Below are 14,757 nucleotides of genomic sequence, written 5' to 3'. Positions count from 1 at the left end.
CATGAAAATCAATAAACGGCATGCTCCCACTTAAGACCAGTGACATTCCCAAAAAAGGTTTTGTTTTTTTTTCATCAATGGATTCTTTTAATAACATTTTATAAGCAATAACATATTCCATTTTATAGAAAATAAACATCTCTAGGAAATACTATACACAATTATATTAGTACATCACATTTTACATTTAAACAGCATCAAATACCTATATACACCATTAAATAATGAGCTTCATAAAAGAGAAAGTTTGGTGTGGCATTTTTGCACTTTCTTTTATGCCCTAATACTTAAATATGTCTCCTTTTGAAAATGACCGGTACTTTAACTGACGCCCCGCACGGGGCATTGTTATATAGCATGGCGGAGTGAAAAGAGGCTACATTTTTCGATACACAAACAGATGGGTGTGTGTGTGTTTCATGACATCAGGATTGAATGCACGTCTTTCCTCGCGGCTGTGGTGTGCGAAATAATCTCGAAATGTTGTTAACAGGTAATACTTCTTGAACTGTACATAGATATGAAGTGGATGGACTGACTCCCGGTGGGTCCTCTGAGCCCTCGTCTGCAGCTTGTCGAGTGATGATGGTGGTGTCTGCTGTACATACTGACTGTGCGCACAGTTGAAGTAAACTCTTAAACAGAGTTCATATTTTTTTTCTCATTTTCATATATTTATATATATATATTTTAATTTCTGAATAGCACAAAGCCGGACATATACCAAGGGTGACGCAATGATGTTTAGCCATAATGCACATCAAAATACAGCTCCCGAGATAAGAGCCGTATATTAAAATACTGCGTCCATTTTTTTTCCTCAACTCTTCAGTATCAGAATATTTCGAGCCTGTGAAGCACATCATCATCATCATCATCATCACCATCATCTTGTACGGTTTCCTCATCCTCACCTGTTTCATTTTGTCTCTTGTTTTAAACACAAACGCGCACATTGAGATACATCCAGTGGTTGGCTGCTGTTTTTTTCTTTTCTTTTTTTTTTTTTTGACGCGTGACATCTTGAGTTAGAGAAGCAATTCTTCATACTCCCACAGACACATATGCACAAACACACTGATGGTGTGCTTGGAGAATGACAATTCTATGGTTATCACATACAAACACATGCGCGCACTCTCACACACACACATACACACGCACATATGCACCTCTTGGCCCACAGACAAGGTGGCCAGAGGGATGTCCCTGTCCAATCAGTGTCCGCCGAGTGTCTGAATATGATAGCAACCCATCCGAAGGCAGAACACACACATGCGTTCCTCGCTCTGCATTTCAAACAGGTCCCCATGTGCACTGGCCTTAGGCGCGCAGTCTCTAAAGCGCAGCCTACCCTCCTGTTAAACAGTGTCACTGCCTTCTGCCTTGCAGTCAGGGGCTCAGTTGAGAAAGCACATTTCTAGGGCGGCTTCAAGGAGCAGCTGTTCTCTGCAGAGGTGTTTTTCCACTGTTTGTATTGCTCCTAGCTCCACTTCAGCGCTGCCTTTTAACCCTCGCCCAGCCGCGCTGGCTGGCGTGCCTGTTCGTCATCAGTCGTCACCGTGTCTTTAGGAATAGGGAGTGGATTTTGCCTCGCTGGATCGGTGTTGTCTGGCGGAGAGGTGATGGTGTTGGCGATGAAAGTGATACACAGGAATATCTTACAGGTCCTGTGAAGGAAGTGCACAGATGTAAACACAAAGTCAAAAACACAATTGGGATACAAATGTGTGAGGTGTGCCAGAAGTTTTCCTTCCTCGCCCAGAACTCTTGAGCTCTTTTCTCATCATTTCCTGTGACTTGTGAGGCTTTTTTGTGCTCGAATTTAAGCACCTAAATTCTTAAAAGCTGCAGTAAATGTGCAGACAGGTAAACTGCAAGCGTAGGCGTCTTCTGTGCAGATGTTGGTATAATACAATGCTGAAAGGGATTCTGTGCAGATTTGCAGAGTGAAGGCATTAAAGCAAGCTGGCTCTGGTGTGCTGGAGTGGGGAGATGGATGCAGCTGACCAGTGAACCAGCTCGCCTATGAAAGACGCAGCAGGAACACCTCTAAATTGTGCTGGTGTGGTGGTTGAGCACTTTCTTTCCCCCTTCTACTCTTCTGCATCCCCTGATATCTCTTCCACTGTCTCTCTCTCTCTTTCTCTCTCTCTGAACTGCCAGCTGCCCATCCTTATGCCCTGGATTCAGACCAGCAGCATTGCTCTCTCTGTTTTATCTTTCTACTTTCAATCCTTCTACTTCCCCCCTTCTCCTCCCTCCTTAAAGCCTACCTCTCACTCCTTTTTTTGCTTTTTCCTCTCTGGTACAACTCATTTTCCTTCACACCTTCAGTCCCGCTTGTTTTCTCCCCACCTCTCTATCACAGAGTGTCGCTCCCTTTGCTGCTCGTCTCTCTTGTTGCCCTCTTTTTCTCCTTCTATCTCCGTCTCTTTCAGCCTGCCACTCTCTGATGTAACTGCCCCCATTCGTCTTTTGTTCCCACTCAGTTGCAGCACAAAACGCTCTGTTTTTCTCTCTGCCTGTCTGTCTGTCTTGCGTTCGCTATGTGTATATGTGTGCGAGCTTCCAGGCAACCTGTTAATGAACCTGCGTGGACTCTCACAGTGTGTGTCCATTAGCACTGGACAATCCACAGCTGCAGGCAGTGCGTTTGTGTGCATTTTTTCCCCCTCAGCCCTGAAACCAAGTGAACGCAGGCGAAAGGGAGAATTTCTTAGGGGGACCCATGGGTGGGGTGGTTGTGTGCTTGTGTCTGTATGTGTGCGTACGTGTGTGTCTGCTCTTCCCTTTGATTAAGCCGCTCGGCGTAAATTGGCACGGCACAGACCCCCCCCCACACACACATGCAGACCTTCAGATCCCTCAGCTGATGACAGCTCTGCCTCAGCCTGCTAACAACAATCTATCCCTCTCTGACTCGCTCTCCTTTTCTCTCCGTTTCTCACACGCTATTTCTGCTGCTTAGACGTGGGAGTTGAGGTGAAGAGAGGAGTGGAGAAGATGACAAAGAACGAGGGAGAATGGGATGAGGAAAGATGAAGGGAGGACGGCTGAAAACGGAAAAGGGAGCTCGCAGGAGATGAGAGGTGAACAGAGTGAGAGACTGGAGGGGGGGGAGAGAGCTGGAACAGCAGGGTAGCAGCGAAGCAAAATAAGGGGAGCGGAGGGGGGGAAAAAGGAGGAAGGGAGAGAAATAATGAGAGAAAGGAGAGCAAGAGAGAGGGAAACGGTGGAGAGAGCATGTGGGGAAGATAGCAGGCAGTGATGGTGGGTGGGGTGTTTTGATCAGCAGCCAGCTTTTCATCCCTGTCAGTCTGCACAGAGGAGAACAGGAAAGGAAGAGGAAAAGAGGAAAGGAGGGAGGGAGGGAGAGATGCAGAGCGGGGAGGGAGGATGGGAGGCTACTGCCACTGCTGCCTCAATGCACCGCTGCTCCCTGCTGAATGTCAGCATCTCTAGCACCCCCTCCCCCTCCACACTCCCTCCCTCATTTGACCTTCCTCCTTTTGCCATGCAAACGCATCGCCACCAGATGGCGTCTGCCCTACAAGGAAGAACTGGACGTGGAGGAGACCATTCGAATGAACTCGGAGAACAGTGACCCTGCAAATGCAGCAGTTTGAAGTCACAGTAGCAGGCGATGGTAATAAAATGAAGGGCGCTCGTTGATATGGTGATTTTAACTCGCCGAGGTACACTGGGTACACGTTGAATCGGTAGGAAGAGTCTTCATGTGGCAAAGAGAAAAAGGTACTTTATGCCAGTCTACAATGAACATCAGCTGTGTTTTTTCTTTGTTTTTCTCTGCTTTACAGGAACTGACGGTTGTGTTTCCTGTTCAGCACCATATCATCTGTTCAGCCAAGGTGCTGCTGTTTGTTATAGAAATGTGTGAATTCAATTTTTTTTATCCCTGTGCTGAGGAGGTGGATAAAGAGAGGGGCAGGGGATGGTGGGGGGGTGTTGCTGGCGGCGTTGGTGTTAGGATCGGAATGGAAAGGGAGGCCAGGTGAGGAGAAAGAAAAACTGAACTTGTGTGCTTAGGCATATGTGTAAACACTGATATCTGATGTTGCCTGTGAAATGCTGGGGAACTGTTAAAGCAGGACGAAGTAATAAAGCATGCTTTCACTAGTTTAGTGGGTTTTTTTTCCTTACCTCGTGTTTAGGACATTTGATGGAGAAGTCATCCTCGTGGAATGTGCAGCCTGTGCAGAAAGAGAAAAAGCAAAGAACAACAGAATGAGGTGTGAAATCTCAGATTCACATTTTACTTTGAATAAAAAACATACCAGGAGGCTAATCCTGACAACAACAACAACAACAACAAAACAAACCCACAGCTCTCCTCAAAAAGCACAAATGAATGGAAAAAAAACTGAGCTAAATAAAAGAGCGATGCAAGCGAGGGAGAGCATCAGAGGAAAGAGGAAGACTGAGTGGATACGTTGCAATGCAGACAGGCAGGCAGGCAGTCAGATATGGCTGGTGCACTCAGCGGGATTAAAAAAGGGCCTCGCTCTGCTCCCTGTGCTGGCTCGGCAGACGTGGCAGACCATTTAATCCTCGCACTGTACTTCCTTGGCATGAGATAATATAAGGGGGAAACCATGTTACACATATGCTGGCACACGGACACTCTCTTGTATTAACAGCAACCACACACGAGCGCTGATGGAAATGCACGTTGGCCAAGTTGTTATAAGGTGTGCATGGCAGTGTTCTGGCAAGCATTTGGAAAGGAAGGCACGAACATGCAGACACACACATGCACGCTCAGCCTCCAGACAGCAGCAGCGTGGATGGATGGAGCCACAGGGGCTGTGGTCAATAATACACACACACATACATGCAAGCTCAGCCTCCTCCCTCTATCTCTTCGCTTTCTCCTTTTTGCACACTCCAGGGTTCCACTTTCCTCTCATCATTCCCTGTATTCAAAGCTCCCTTCTTCATTCCCTCTCTCTTTTCCTCTTCTGCTCTGCCCTAACACTCTCAGACATCTCTTCTCGCACTCAATAATGCTACTCCTTGATGCATTTCCCCCCCTCTCACTCTCATTTAACCACAACCACTTCCCCTGCACTCTCTTTTCATTTTTCCCACCTATTTTTCTGCAATTGTTCCCTCCCAATTGGCCTCTCATCATTCACATTCCCAATTTCCCTCCTCATTTCTCCCTTCTCTTCTTAGCTTTTTCTTGTCTTTTTATCCCCCTGTTGCTCCCTCCCTCTCTCGCTGTGGTCTCTTACCTATCTCTTTGGCGCAGACATAGTGGTATTTATGAGAGCAGCCTCTCCAACAGCAGCTGAGGGACGCCCCCACAATCTGGCACTTGTAGCAGCTCTGGGGTTAGTAAGACAGATGGACATATGGATCAAGACCAGTAAAGAAACAAACAGTTTGACCAACAGAGGCACATTCAGAAAGGGAGAGAAAAGAGGGGAAAATGTTAAAAGTTTTCAGTAATTCTGAAAGATATTTCTTAGCATCCAAACACATGTCAGATTGGTCTAAGATTCACTGATGATAACTGCTGTCGTACCGTTTGGGCTGAGGTGTTGGCTGCCTCCTTCAGTCCGTATAGCCTTCCAGCTACCATAATTATCCCCTTGGTCCAGATGGCACAGTTTTCATGGGCCCAGTGCTCCTTAGCCTCTGCCTCCATTTGTAGCCTTTGGAACAAGCTTTCATTGCCCTCTTGGCCCGTGGGGGCTCCTGTGTTGACGGCCTGTAGCTGCTTCATCCTCTTGAACCTCTCTCGGAGAGTTAACCTTCGTAGGCCACCTTCCCGACCCGGTCTTTCCATTCTTTCTGCCCGTCGAAAACGCCAGTGATGCCTGCTGCTGCTACTGCTAACACTTCCCTCTTGAGCGGTTGCTTCTGTATTTCCTTCCGTTTCTGGGGTGCCCTCAGTCTCACTCTTTGAGGAGTTGCCCGGTTCTTCGCTGCTGCCGCTGTTGTCGTCGTTGGTCTTGTCCAACTCTTCCCTGAAGGCTTCTGTGTGTGTAATCGTCAAGATTTTCCGTGGAACCCCGTCCTCTGTGTAGTAAGGTCCACATAAATCACCTAAGTCTTTGTAGTTTGCCGGTTTCCCACACAGGCAACATGTCAGACACCTCCCAACGAGATCTTTATTTATTGTGGGTCCCTGCAGCATGGCAGCAGTGTGTGGCACTACCTTTGCAACTGTGAAAGGATTCCTCATTCTGAGGATGCCCTTTTTTCTGCGTCTCTGAAATACGACCGCATCCTCCGCCTTGTTGACTATGGCACACCAGGAAGAAAAGTCTCTTGAGTTGTTAATCCGTACATAAGGATAGAAAGACAGTTTAGACCTTTGATGGATCCATCTACGCCTGATCCTCTTCACAGAAATGGTCTCGGTCTGTTTTTCTGATACTGTCACTACAGGACCGATAACACACGTCTCCTCGTTTTCTGTGATTCCTTTTTCCCTTCTTTCCCTTTCTTGTCTTTCTTTCTCCTCTTTTTCCTCCTGTTCACATCCTGCTGCCCTCACTACTGCCTCAATTACCTCGATGGCATCTTTCATCCCGGGTTTTGGCCCGGGCTTTTTGTGGATCTTAATTGGCTTGCCAGGAATCGGCTCTGTTGAGGCTTTGCTTCTTTTCCTTTTAGCTGGGCTTGCTGATGGTTTTCTGCCTCTTCGAGGTTTATGGATGAGGTCTGTACTGGTAACCTGGGGAGTTTCTATGATGTCATCTGTGCTGATTGGCAGAGGTACTGTGGGCTCTGTGGGGTTGACCTTGTCCTCCACACTCTCCTGTTGCTCGTCTGTTTCAGTGTTAGCCTCCTCAACTAAATCTGTTTCCTCTGAAGAGGACTGGCCTTTTCTTTTCTTCCTCCTTTGTTTCAGGTGCATCTCATGGTTGTTTTTGATGGCCCTTTGCTTTGCTAGTCTTGGTGTTGTAACTATTAGACTCCCTGCTTCCAAGGCTACCACTGAGGCATCTGTACTCTCCACCATGGCCCATCGCTTCCTTTTAGTCCTCACAGACTTGGCGGCAGCTGTAGATACGCCTTCTGAGGCCTCCGGTATCCACTCACCTGGAGCGCTGCCTTCTACTGCGGCCTCTGAACTCCAGACATTATCAGCTAGAACATCCTGCTCTGTCCCTGGTTTAATATCTTCCTGTGTTGCTTCATTTTTATTTACAACCTCTTCTTCCAGCCCTTGTCTCACCCCCTCTAGTGTTGGTGCCTCTGGACTCATGTCTTGCTTTTCTCTGTCTTGTGTCACCTCCACTTTCCTCTCTCCCACCTCAAGTTGCTTCTCTCCATCTTGTTGAGACTCTATCACCTCAGTGCTGTTCGTCACAATAGACGTCTCACCTTCCTTTAAGATACGCTCAGGCAAAGCCTTGGTTGTCATGTCATCAGTCAGACTGCTGTCTAGCTGGGGGATTGGGAGGTGTTTCTTTGAGCTAGGAGATGTAATCTTCTGCACCATGGCCTCATATTTCTGTCCTCTGCCTTTGCGTGGTGGGAGAACTTTTGTTTTAGTGGGGCACTGAGGAGGCACCACAGGCGGGTCACTAGTGATGTCAGGTCCACTGGTGTTGGCCAGAATGTCTTTGGTTATGGGAGTGACCACAGGTTCTTTCTTAGGCGGCCCTCGCTTTCTTCGTGGGCCACGTGTGACCTTCTCTTTAGGTGTTTGGACGGCCTGTTCCACCAGGGCGGGCTGAGGCGGTAACGTTTTTGGTTTGGGTTTTGGACCCCTCTTTCTTTTTAATGGTGTAGAAAGTTCTGAAGTAGGTTTCCGTTTTAGTGGAAGAGGGATCTTTTCCTCAGATTGCTCAGGTGGCATGTGTGGTGTGGGTGGGTCTCCTGTAACTTCATTATCTGTGACTGCAGTCTGAATGGGGGAGAGCATTTGCTCCACAGTTATGAGCTCTTCTTCTTTAAGAGAAACATCGCTGGCTTTAAATTCTGTGACTGTCTCTGTGAGAATATCTTCACCCATATTTTTTTCTTTTTCTTTTGACAGTTTTTCCTGGGAGGGCTTCCTGGATCTCAAAACCATATTTTTGCTCTCGTTCTCTGGCGTCTTTAGCTCATGGTGTGCTTGTTGCTCCTCTTGTGTTGCTCCCTGGTTTACTTGTGATATTGTAGATTTCAGGCTCTTCCTACTCCTGCTTTGCGGCCCCACGAAAGGCTGAGTGGTTTCTTCCTGCTGCAACAATTTAGGTTTAGCAAGTGAACCTTTGGGCCGGCCCACTGGGGCCTTGATGGGTGCAGTGTCAGTGTGGGACAAAATGCCTGGAGACTTGGGTCCAGGCTTAGGTCCTGGTTTTGCACCTGGCTTGAGAGCTGGTTTTGGACCAGGTTTTGGTCCTGGTTTTAATCCAGGTTTTGACCCAGGTTTTGGTCCAGGCTTTGAACCTGGTTTGGGTCCTGGTTTTCGTTTTATAGGAGTCTCAATTTTCGGTGGCAGTTCTGGTTCATTTGGCAGAGGTTTTGGTCCCTGTTTTGGTCCTGGTTTTAGCCCTGGTTTTGGGCCAGGTTTTTGGGCTAGTTTAGGCCCTTGTTTTGCACCTGGTTTTGACCCTGGCTTTACACCAGGTTTTGGCCCTGGTTTTGGCCCAGGCTTTGAACCTGGCTTTGGGCCTGGTTTTCTTTTTACATGAGGTTCGGCTTTAGGTGGCAAATCTTGTGCGTTGAATGAGCGTGTGCACATTCGTGAACGAAAACCATCACTTAGCATTTTGGGAGTCTGACTCACAATAGATTCCTGATGGGCTAGATCCATTTGATCTGAGAATAGCTCGGTTTTGCTTGGAGGCATGCTTGTTTTCTGTGTGTGTGAGTGGCCTCCTTCCTCTTCCTTTTCCCCCTCCCTCTCCAAGCTTAGCTGTTGCCTGATTCCCACACCTGAATGCATGATTCTTCTTCTGCCCCTGGCATGCTTACGTCCAAATGCCCTCGGCTGAGCAGATGGAGCCACAGGTTCTGGTTTGGCCAAAGGGGTTACAGCGCTGGAACAGCTGATGCCTGGTTCCATGTCCTCGTCACCTTTTTTCGGGGAAGGTGGAGTGTCTGCCCAGGAGGGGGCTGAGGGAAGTATTGACTTCCCTGGTAGCTGAGGAGAGTCTGGCTCCAGCACTTTAGCATCACTGTGATCAATATGATCCCTGGCCTGAGATGGAGGTGTTGACTTGTCATTGAGAGCAGAGAAGACTGGCATAGCAGACTGAGGCTGAGGGGCAGTGTCACCAATTGCTGACTCCATTTCAGAGGCATCTGCTGCGGCCGTTACTGCTGCTGAGTTTGGATGGGCAGGTCCCCCTGCAAACTCCTTGTCAGAATGGAGCTCAGCAGTCTGGCTTTCTGTCTTGCTGCCAATATCCCCAGACATCTTTTCTAATTCATCTCTTTTATTCATGTGCTCCTCTTTCAATGACTCGGTCAATTCCCCACCCTTCCCCAGTTCCTCCCTCACCTCTACAGACAGAGGTGGTGAAAGGGAACATTTCTCTTGTTTCTCTGTTTCTTTTTGTTCCTCTGCATTGGTTTTCTCCTTTTCTCTCTCTTCCTCTTCACCCTCTCCTTCATTGTCCAGGTCTCTTGTGTCTCTCTTGTCTGAGACACGGTCTTCCAAGGCCTCAACTTGAGGAGTTGGAGACGTGTTTTCTGAGCTGTCCTCCTTCCCTGTGGAGTATTGATCCTGCTCAAGGTCACCCCTGGAAATGAATGGCAATGTTTTCACTGAGCTCTCAGATGCAGTTGGAGACTCAGATTTGTATGTCTCTGATTTCATCTCCTGGCCAAAATGATCTTTGTGGCTGGAATCAGACAGAGCTGCCGGTGACTGTTCAACCGAGTCTCCTGCATTAGGTTCATATTTAGTCTGGTACACTGTCTCCTCATAGCAGTAGGCTTTTCCTGTCCCCTCTTTGTTTATTTTGCTGTAAACATCTGGACATTTCTCTTCATCTGACCATTTTTCTAGCTTCTTTCCACATTTTGTCGTGTCCACATCTCTCTCACTCTTGTGGTCAGGCGTCTTCTCTGTTGTCAATTCTTCTTTATCAGAAGATTTCTCTGTCCAGGCCGATTCTTCGAAATTCTCTTTGACAGGCTCATTGATGTGCTGCATATCAGAGGGAGAATCTTGTTCTTGCTTCATGGGACTGGGGATTGTAATGCTTGTTGGAGATCTCTCGTCACTAATGCTCTTCACTGGAGTGCTCATGCCATCTCCTCCCTGCCCTGATTGACATCTAGCAGGGTCAGGGGTGAGGTTGTGCAGACCTGAGTCGCCAGACCTGGTAGACATGTCATCGGGAGATGCCATGGAGCATGAAGAGGCTGTGTCGACGCTGAGCTGTGTGTTGTTATGGGCCTGGGCTGGACTTCTGCCCTGGCCAAAGTAGTAGTAGCCCCTGTCCAGCGGTTCATCGCTGCTGCTGGAGTAGCCACCCTCATGGATTTCCATGGGCAGCGGTTGATGCTGTGGGGTACAGTAAGCATCCTGTATAGGTCCCCCACCCACACTGCCACCACTGTCTGGATATGGAGGACTTTTGTATTCCTCACCCTTTTTGGATGATACTGCACTTCCAGCACTGCTGTTGCTCCCGCCACTGCTGCGCTTACTGCCTTTTTTGTTTGCAACCAGGGCCTCTGAAAGCAGGAGCTGCTGTACATTATTAGAGATGCTCTCCACCTGAGAGGTGAGAGCATTCAGACTCCACAAGCTGGGGTTTGACAATAGCTTCTCTGAGAAGCGTTCTTTCATTGTGGGGACCTGCGGTGTTGTGGAATAGCTGTGCGGTATGCTGGGTGAGGGGTGTGAGCGTGGGGGCATCAACATAGTGTTGGCACTGGCTTGTTCCTGCATGCCAGCTGAAGATGATGAAGAGGAGGAGGCTGCTCCAGGGGTCATAGGTGGCTGGCTATACTGGAATGACTCTGGATTGGTCATTAACGGTGAAGGGGTGGAACTGTATGAAGGGGAACGCCCCACAGATCGGGCTGGGGAGTGGCTCGAGGAGGGGCTACAAGTCTGATAATACTGTTCTGGGGACCTGACAGGCAACTCTGAGAGACAGTAGTTTTGTTGGGCTTGGCTATAGTGTTGGTATTTTGGATGGGGTTCCTGGGGGTTGGTCATGGGCTGCTGCTCGTAACCTCTTGAGGGAGGCTGCTGATATCCGTAACTGTTTTGGCTCGACCTGTAGGCCCCCTGCTTCAGATTGCCATGGCTGCTCATTTGTCTGCCATACTGAGAACCTGGAGGCAAGTTGTACCCTTTGTAACAGTGGGGCATAGGGCTGCACTTTTCCATGTATGTAGATGGAGAGGGTGAGTGCTGCGGGTAGTGTAGGTGACTCTGGGGATACATGAGAGGTGAAGGGGAAGGGTTGGGAGGATGGGGCTGGTGGTGGGGGCTAGTATAGATAGGGGTAGAGGGCTGGTGGCACTGGGTCTGGGAGTGGCCCAGCATATTCTGCTCCATGTACTGGGAGGAACTAGGTGCAGGAGTACCACTAGACTCCAAACGTCCAACCATTTCCTGCTCATACTGTGCTAACTGCGCTGGGTCCTCCCACTTCTGCTGGAGGTGGCCCTCGCTCATATATTGGGCTGAATAAGTTCCTGGGCCCATGTGATTACTGTAGCCCCCGGGACCCTGCAGGTGCTGACTGGGATTAGGTGGGGGCACTTTGCTTCCTCTGAATGATTTCTTTGCTTGTGAGGGTGCTGAGCCCCCATTTCCACTCCCATTTCCTCCGCCATTTCCTGGGTAACCAGCGTAGGCTTGCTGGCTGTAACAGTCCTTAGGTCCGCCTCCAATTCCTGGTCCTCCAGTTGTCGGCATGCTTGTCGGGTTTGCCAAGGAATGTGCCTCGTAGCCTGACCTGGTGTGCCCCGGGCCTGGGCCTGGATGTGGACCGGGTCCTGGGTGCGGGTGTTGTGGATGGGGATGATGCGGGTGTTGCCGGTAGGTCTCCAGGCGGGATAATTCATGGGGCTCCTGCTGGTAGCAGGGTTGGTTGCTGTGGTAACCACCGCTGCGCTCACGGAAGGACTGCATAACGTTCTCCGTCTGTAGCCAGAGCAGGGAGGGGGAGGTGAGGTGAGACGGGAAAGGGGAAAGGGGGGGTTGGGGGTTCTGGAGGCAGGGAGAGAGGGAAAAGTGAGAAAAAGAAGAAATGATGAGGGTTAGTGCTGCTGAGCCTGGAGTTCAGCTATTCTGCATCTTCTCCTTTGATATTCAGTGTCTAAATCTATTTTTACTTTCACCTGGAGTCAAAGGAAAGTTCTCCCTTTCTATGAGAAACTAATGATGACAGTTTTTGTACTCCGGCTCACAAACATTCAGACACACAGACACAGGTACATGCACCGTTCACTCCTTAAATATATTCACTTCATCATCATAACATGATTACCAGTGTTGGGCAAGTTACTTTGAAAAAGTAAATAATTATAGTTACTAGTTACTTCTTCAAAAAAGTAACTGAGTTAGTAACTGAGTTACCAGATTCTAAAAGTAATTAATTCGTTGAAAAGTAACTATTGCGTTACTTGCCTCTGGGGTCCAGGGTATAATTGGCCATTTTAACCACTTTTGATTTTACCTCGACATTTAACCTTTAACAACTATTTACTTTGCCTTGTTTGGTATCATTCTTTTTAGCACAACCTCACGTGTCTGAATTTACAGTTATGTTTTCATTTTGATATACTGTATTAACACAACTGATCTAAAATCAGACAAAAACATCAAATCCGATAAAAAAAGTGATATTTTCACTGAAACAACCACAAACATGTTCATTGAATCATATTTCATAACCTTAAATGCAAATATAAATTGTGAATTTTAAAATCATATGCACAAGTTTTGCACACAGCAAGTTATTTGCAGCCATTTACCTTTTACTCTTTTTTTTATAACCATTTCAAACTATTTACAGAACAATCAGCTGTTCTGCATTTTATAAGATGCCACACAAATTATTTGTGCCACTCCAAAAAAAAAAAAAAATTCTGTCCACTATAAAGGAGAACATCACAGCCTGATACCTGCAGGTCTGACAGCAGCAGGTGCATCACTCCTGTTTTCTACCTGGAGACAACAGTCACCTCATTGTTCTGACACACAACACAAAACTATCCACAACACTACACACTAACTACACAAGACAACACATGAACTACACACTCCAAACATGCTAAACGTCACAAATCTCTCACATCTCAAAACTTGCTCTCTCTCTTTCTCTCTCTCTCTCTCTCTCTCTCTCTCACCGTCACTCCTAAAACTTCCCCCTCTTCCCTAAACAACCAAATGTCATGTCGCCATATCATTTTTTGATTGGTCGACATGGTGCATTTTTCCACCAACACGAACGTGTTAGGGTCCCTTGGTCGTTGACCCAGTGTTTTGTGTTTTTGGTTCTTTGATTTTGTTATTTCATTATATTCTAGCTTTGCTTTACGGGTTTTAGGATTATTCTTAGTTAAGGTTCTCTGGGTAGGGTTTGTTTAGAGTTTTAGTGTTCTGGTTTTCTGTCTGTGTAATCCTTAGTTGCTGTCTCCCCTGTCTGCCCTGGTCCCACGTCTCTGTTCCCTCTGTTGTAGTGACTGCATGTGAGTCTGTGTCTTTTTTTCAGTCTCTGTTATGTTTCCTGTTTTACTTTGAAAGTCCATGTCTCATGTTAATGTGTCTGGTTTTGCTTCCTTTGTCTCGTTAGGCCTGATTTGCCCCAGCTGTGTTTCCCTCCTGTTACTCATTCCCTGATTGCTCCCTCTGTGTATTTAAGCCCTGTGTTTCTCTATGTCCGTATCGCGATCTACTGTTTATGTTGCTGTGTGTTTTGTCAGTCCACCGGTGTTAGTTTATTTAGATTTTTTCCAGTTATGTTATATTTGAGTTCAGCATTAAAGCTGTTTCGGTTTAAGTTTGTCTCTGGAGTCTGCACCTTGGGTCCTATTCCTGTCTGCACACAGCCGTCACTTAACAGAACGGGCGTTTTTTTGTTTTGTTTTGTTTTATTTTTTGGTCATAAGCAGAGAGTGCTTGCTGGCGCTGTCCTTAGACAGCAAACATGATGACAATATTGAGGAAAAAACGCGCGTATATTGTTTATCATGACTCTGGTTTTACGTGGCCTATCAACACAATTTAAAAACTGATATATATCACCTTGTTGCTTTGTCATCTTGAAGTGGTCATGTTATTGGCTTACCACGACTACTATATTCGTCCTCAGTCAAACAGCAGCACTCATGCGATTGTTTCCCCCCTAGCCAAAAGTGGGGCCAAAAGTGATTTGTCTACCAGAAAGTGATTGGTCCGCGGGAGCGCGCGCAGCTGCTTAAAGCTGTACAGCTACTTCCGTGCATATATATATATATATATATATATATATATATATATATATATATATATATATATATATGGTGCGGTAAGCTGAACACAGCTTCAGCTGTCTGTTTGTTGAAAAATAGTAAAGGACCGCATTTTCTTGTTAGTAACGGTAACGGCGTTGTAACGATAGGAATAGTAATTAGTTAAATTACTCATTACTGAAAAAAGAAACACCGTTAGTAACGCCGTTATTTGTAATGCCGTTATTCCCATCACTGATGATTACACAACAATAACTGTGTTGTAGATTTCTTAGAATACTACCAGCTGCTAACTGTTGTTCATACGTGAAGAAATGTGCATATATCTGTGTGTCTCCTGGATCTTTTTTTCAGTCTTTTCAT

At 47.0% G+C, this 14,757-nt stretch overlaps 1 protein-coding gene across 1 annotated transcript in view; it reads right to left on the bottom strand.

Moving 5' to 3' along the window:
- Positions 1–1,602: 1,602 nt before the first annotated feature.
- Positions 1,603–14,757, bottom strand: part of rai1 (retinoic acid induced 1) — a 56,248-nt gene continuing 43,093 nt past the window's right edge. Inside the window, exons 2-5 of the mRNA XM_085454093.1 lie at positions 5,552–12,148; positions 5,259–5,352; positions 4,165–4,214; positions 1,603–1,670 (exon numbers count right to left, since the gene is read on the bottom strand). Of these exons, the coding sequence (XP_085310219.1) occupies positions 1,662–1,670; positions 4,165–4,214; positions 5,259–5,352; positions 5,552–12,070 (6,672 nt within the window). The 5' untranslated portion in view covers positions 12,071–12,148 and the 3' untranslated portion in view covers positions 1,603–1,661. The remainder of the gene's footprint in view (positions 1,671–4,164; positions 4,215–5,258; positions 5,353–5,551; positions 12,149–14,757) is intronic.

The sequence above is a fragment of the Copadichromis virginalis genome, linkage group LG4, assembly GCF_057382275.1.
Source record: "Copadichromis virginalis isolate Kocher_CV1m ecotype Utaka linkage group LG4, C_Virginalis_male_GT1.1, whole genome shotgun sequence".
Lineage (NCBI taxonomy): Eukaryota > Metazoa > Chordata > Actinopteri > Cichliformes > Cichlidae > Copadichromis > Copadichromis virginalis.
This window is presented reverse-complemented; position numbering and strand designations above follow the sequence as displayed.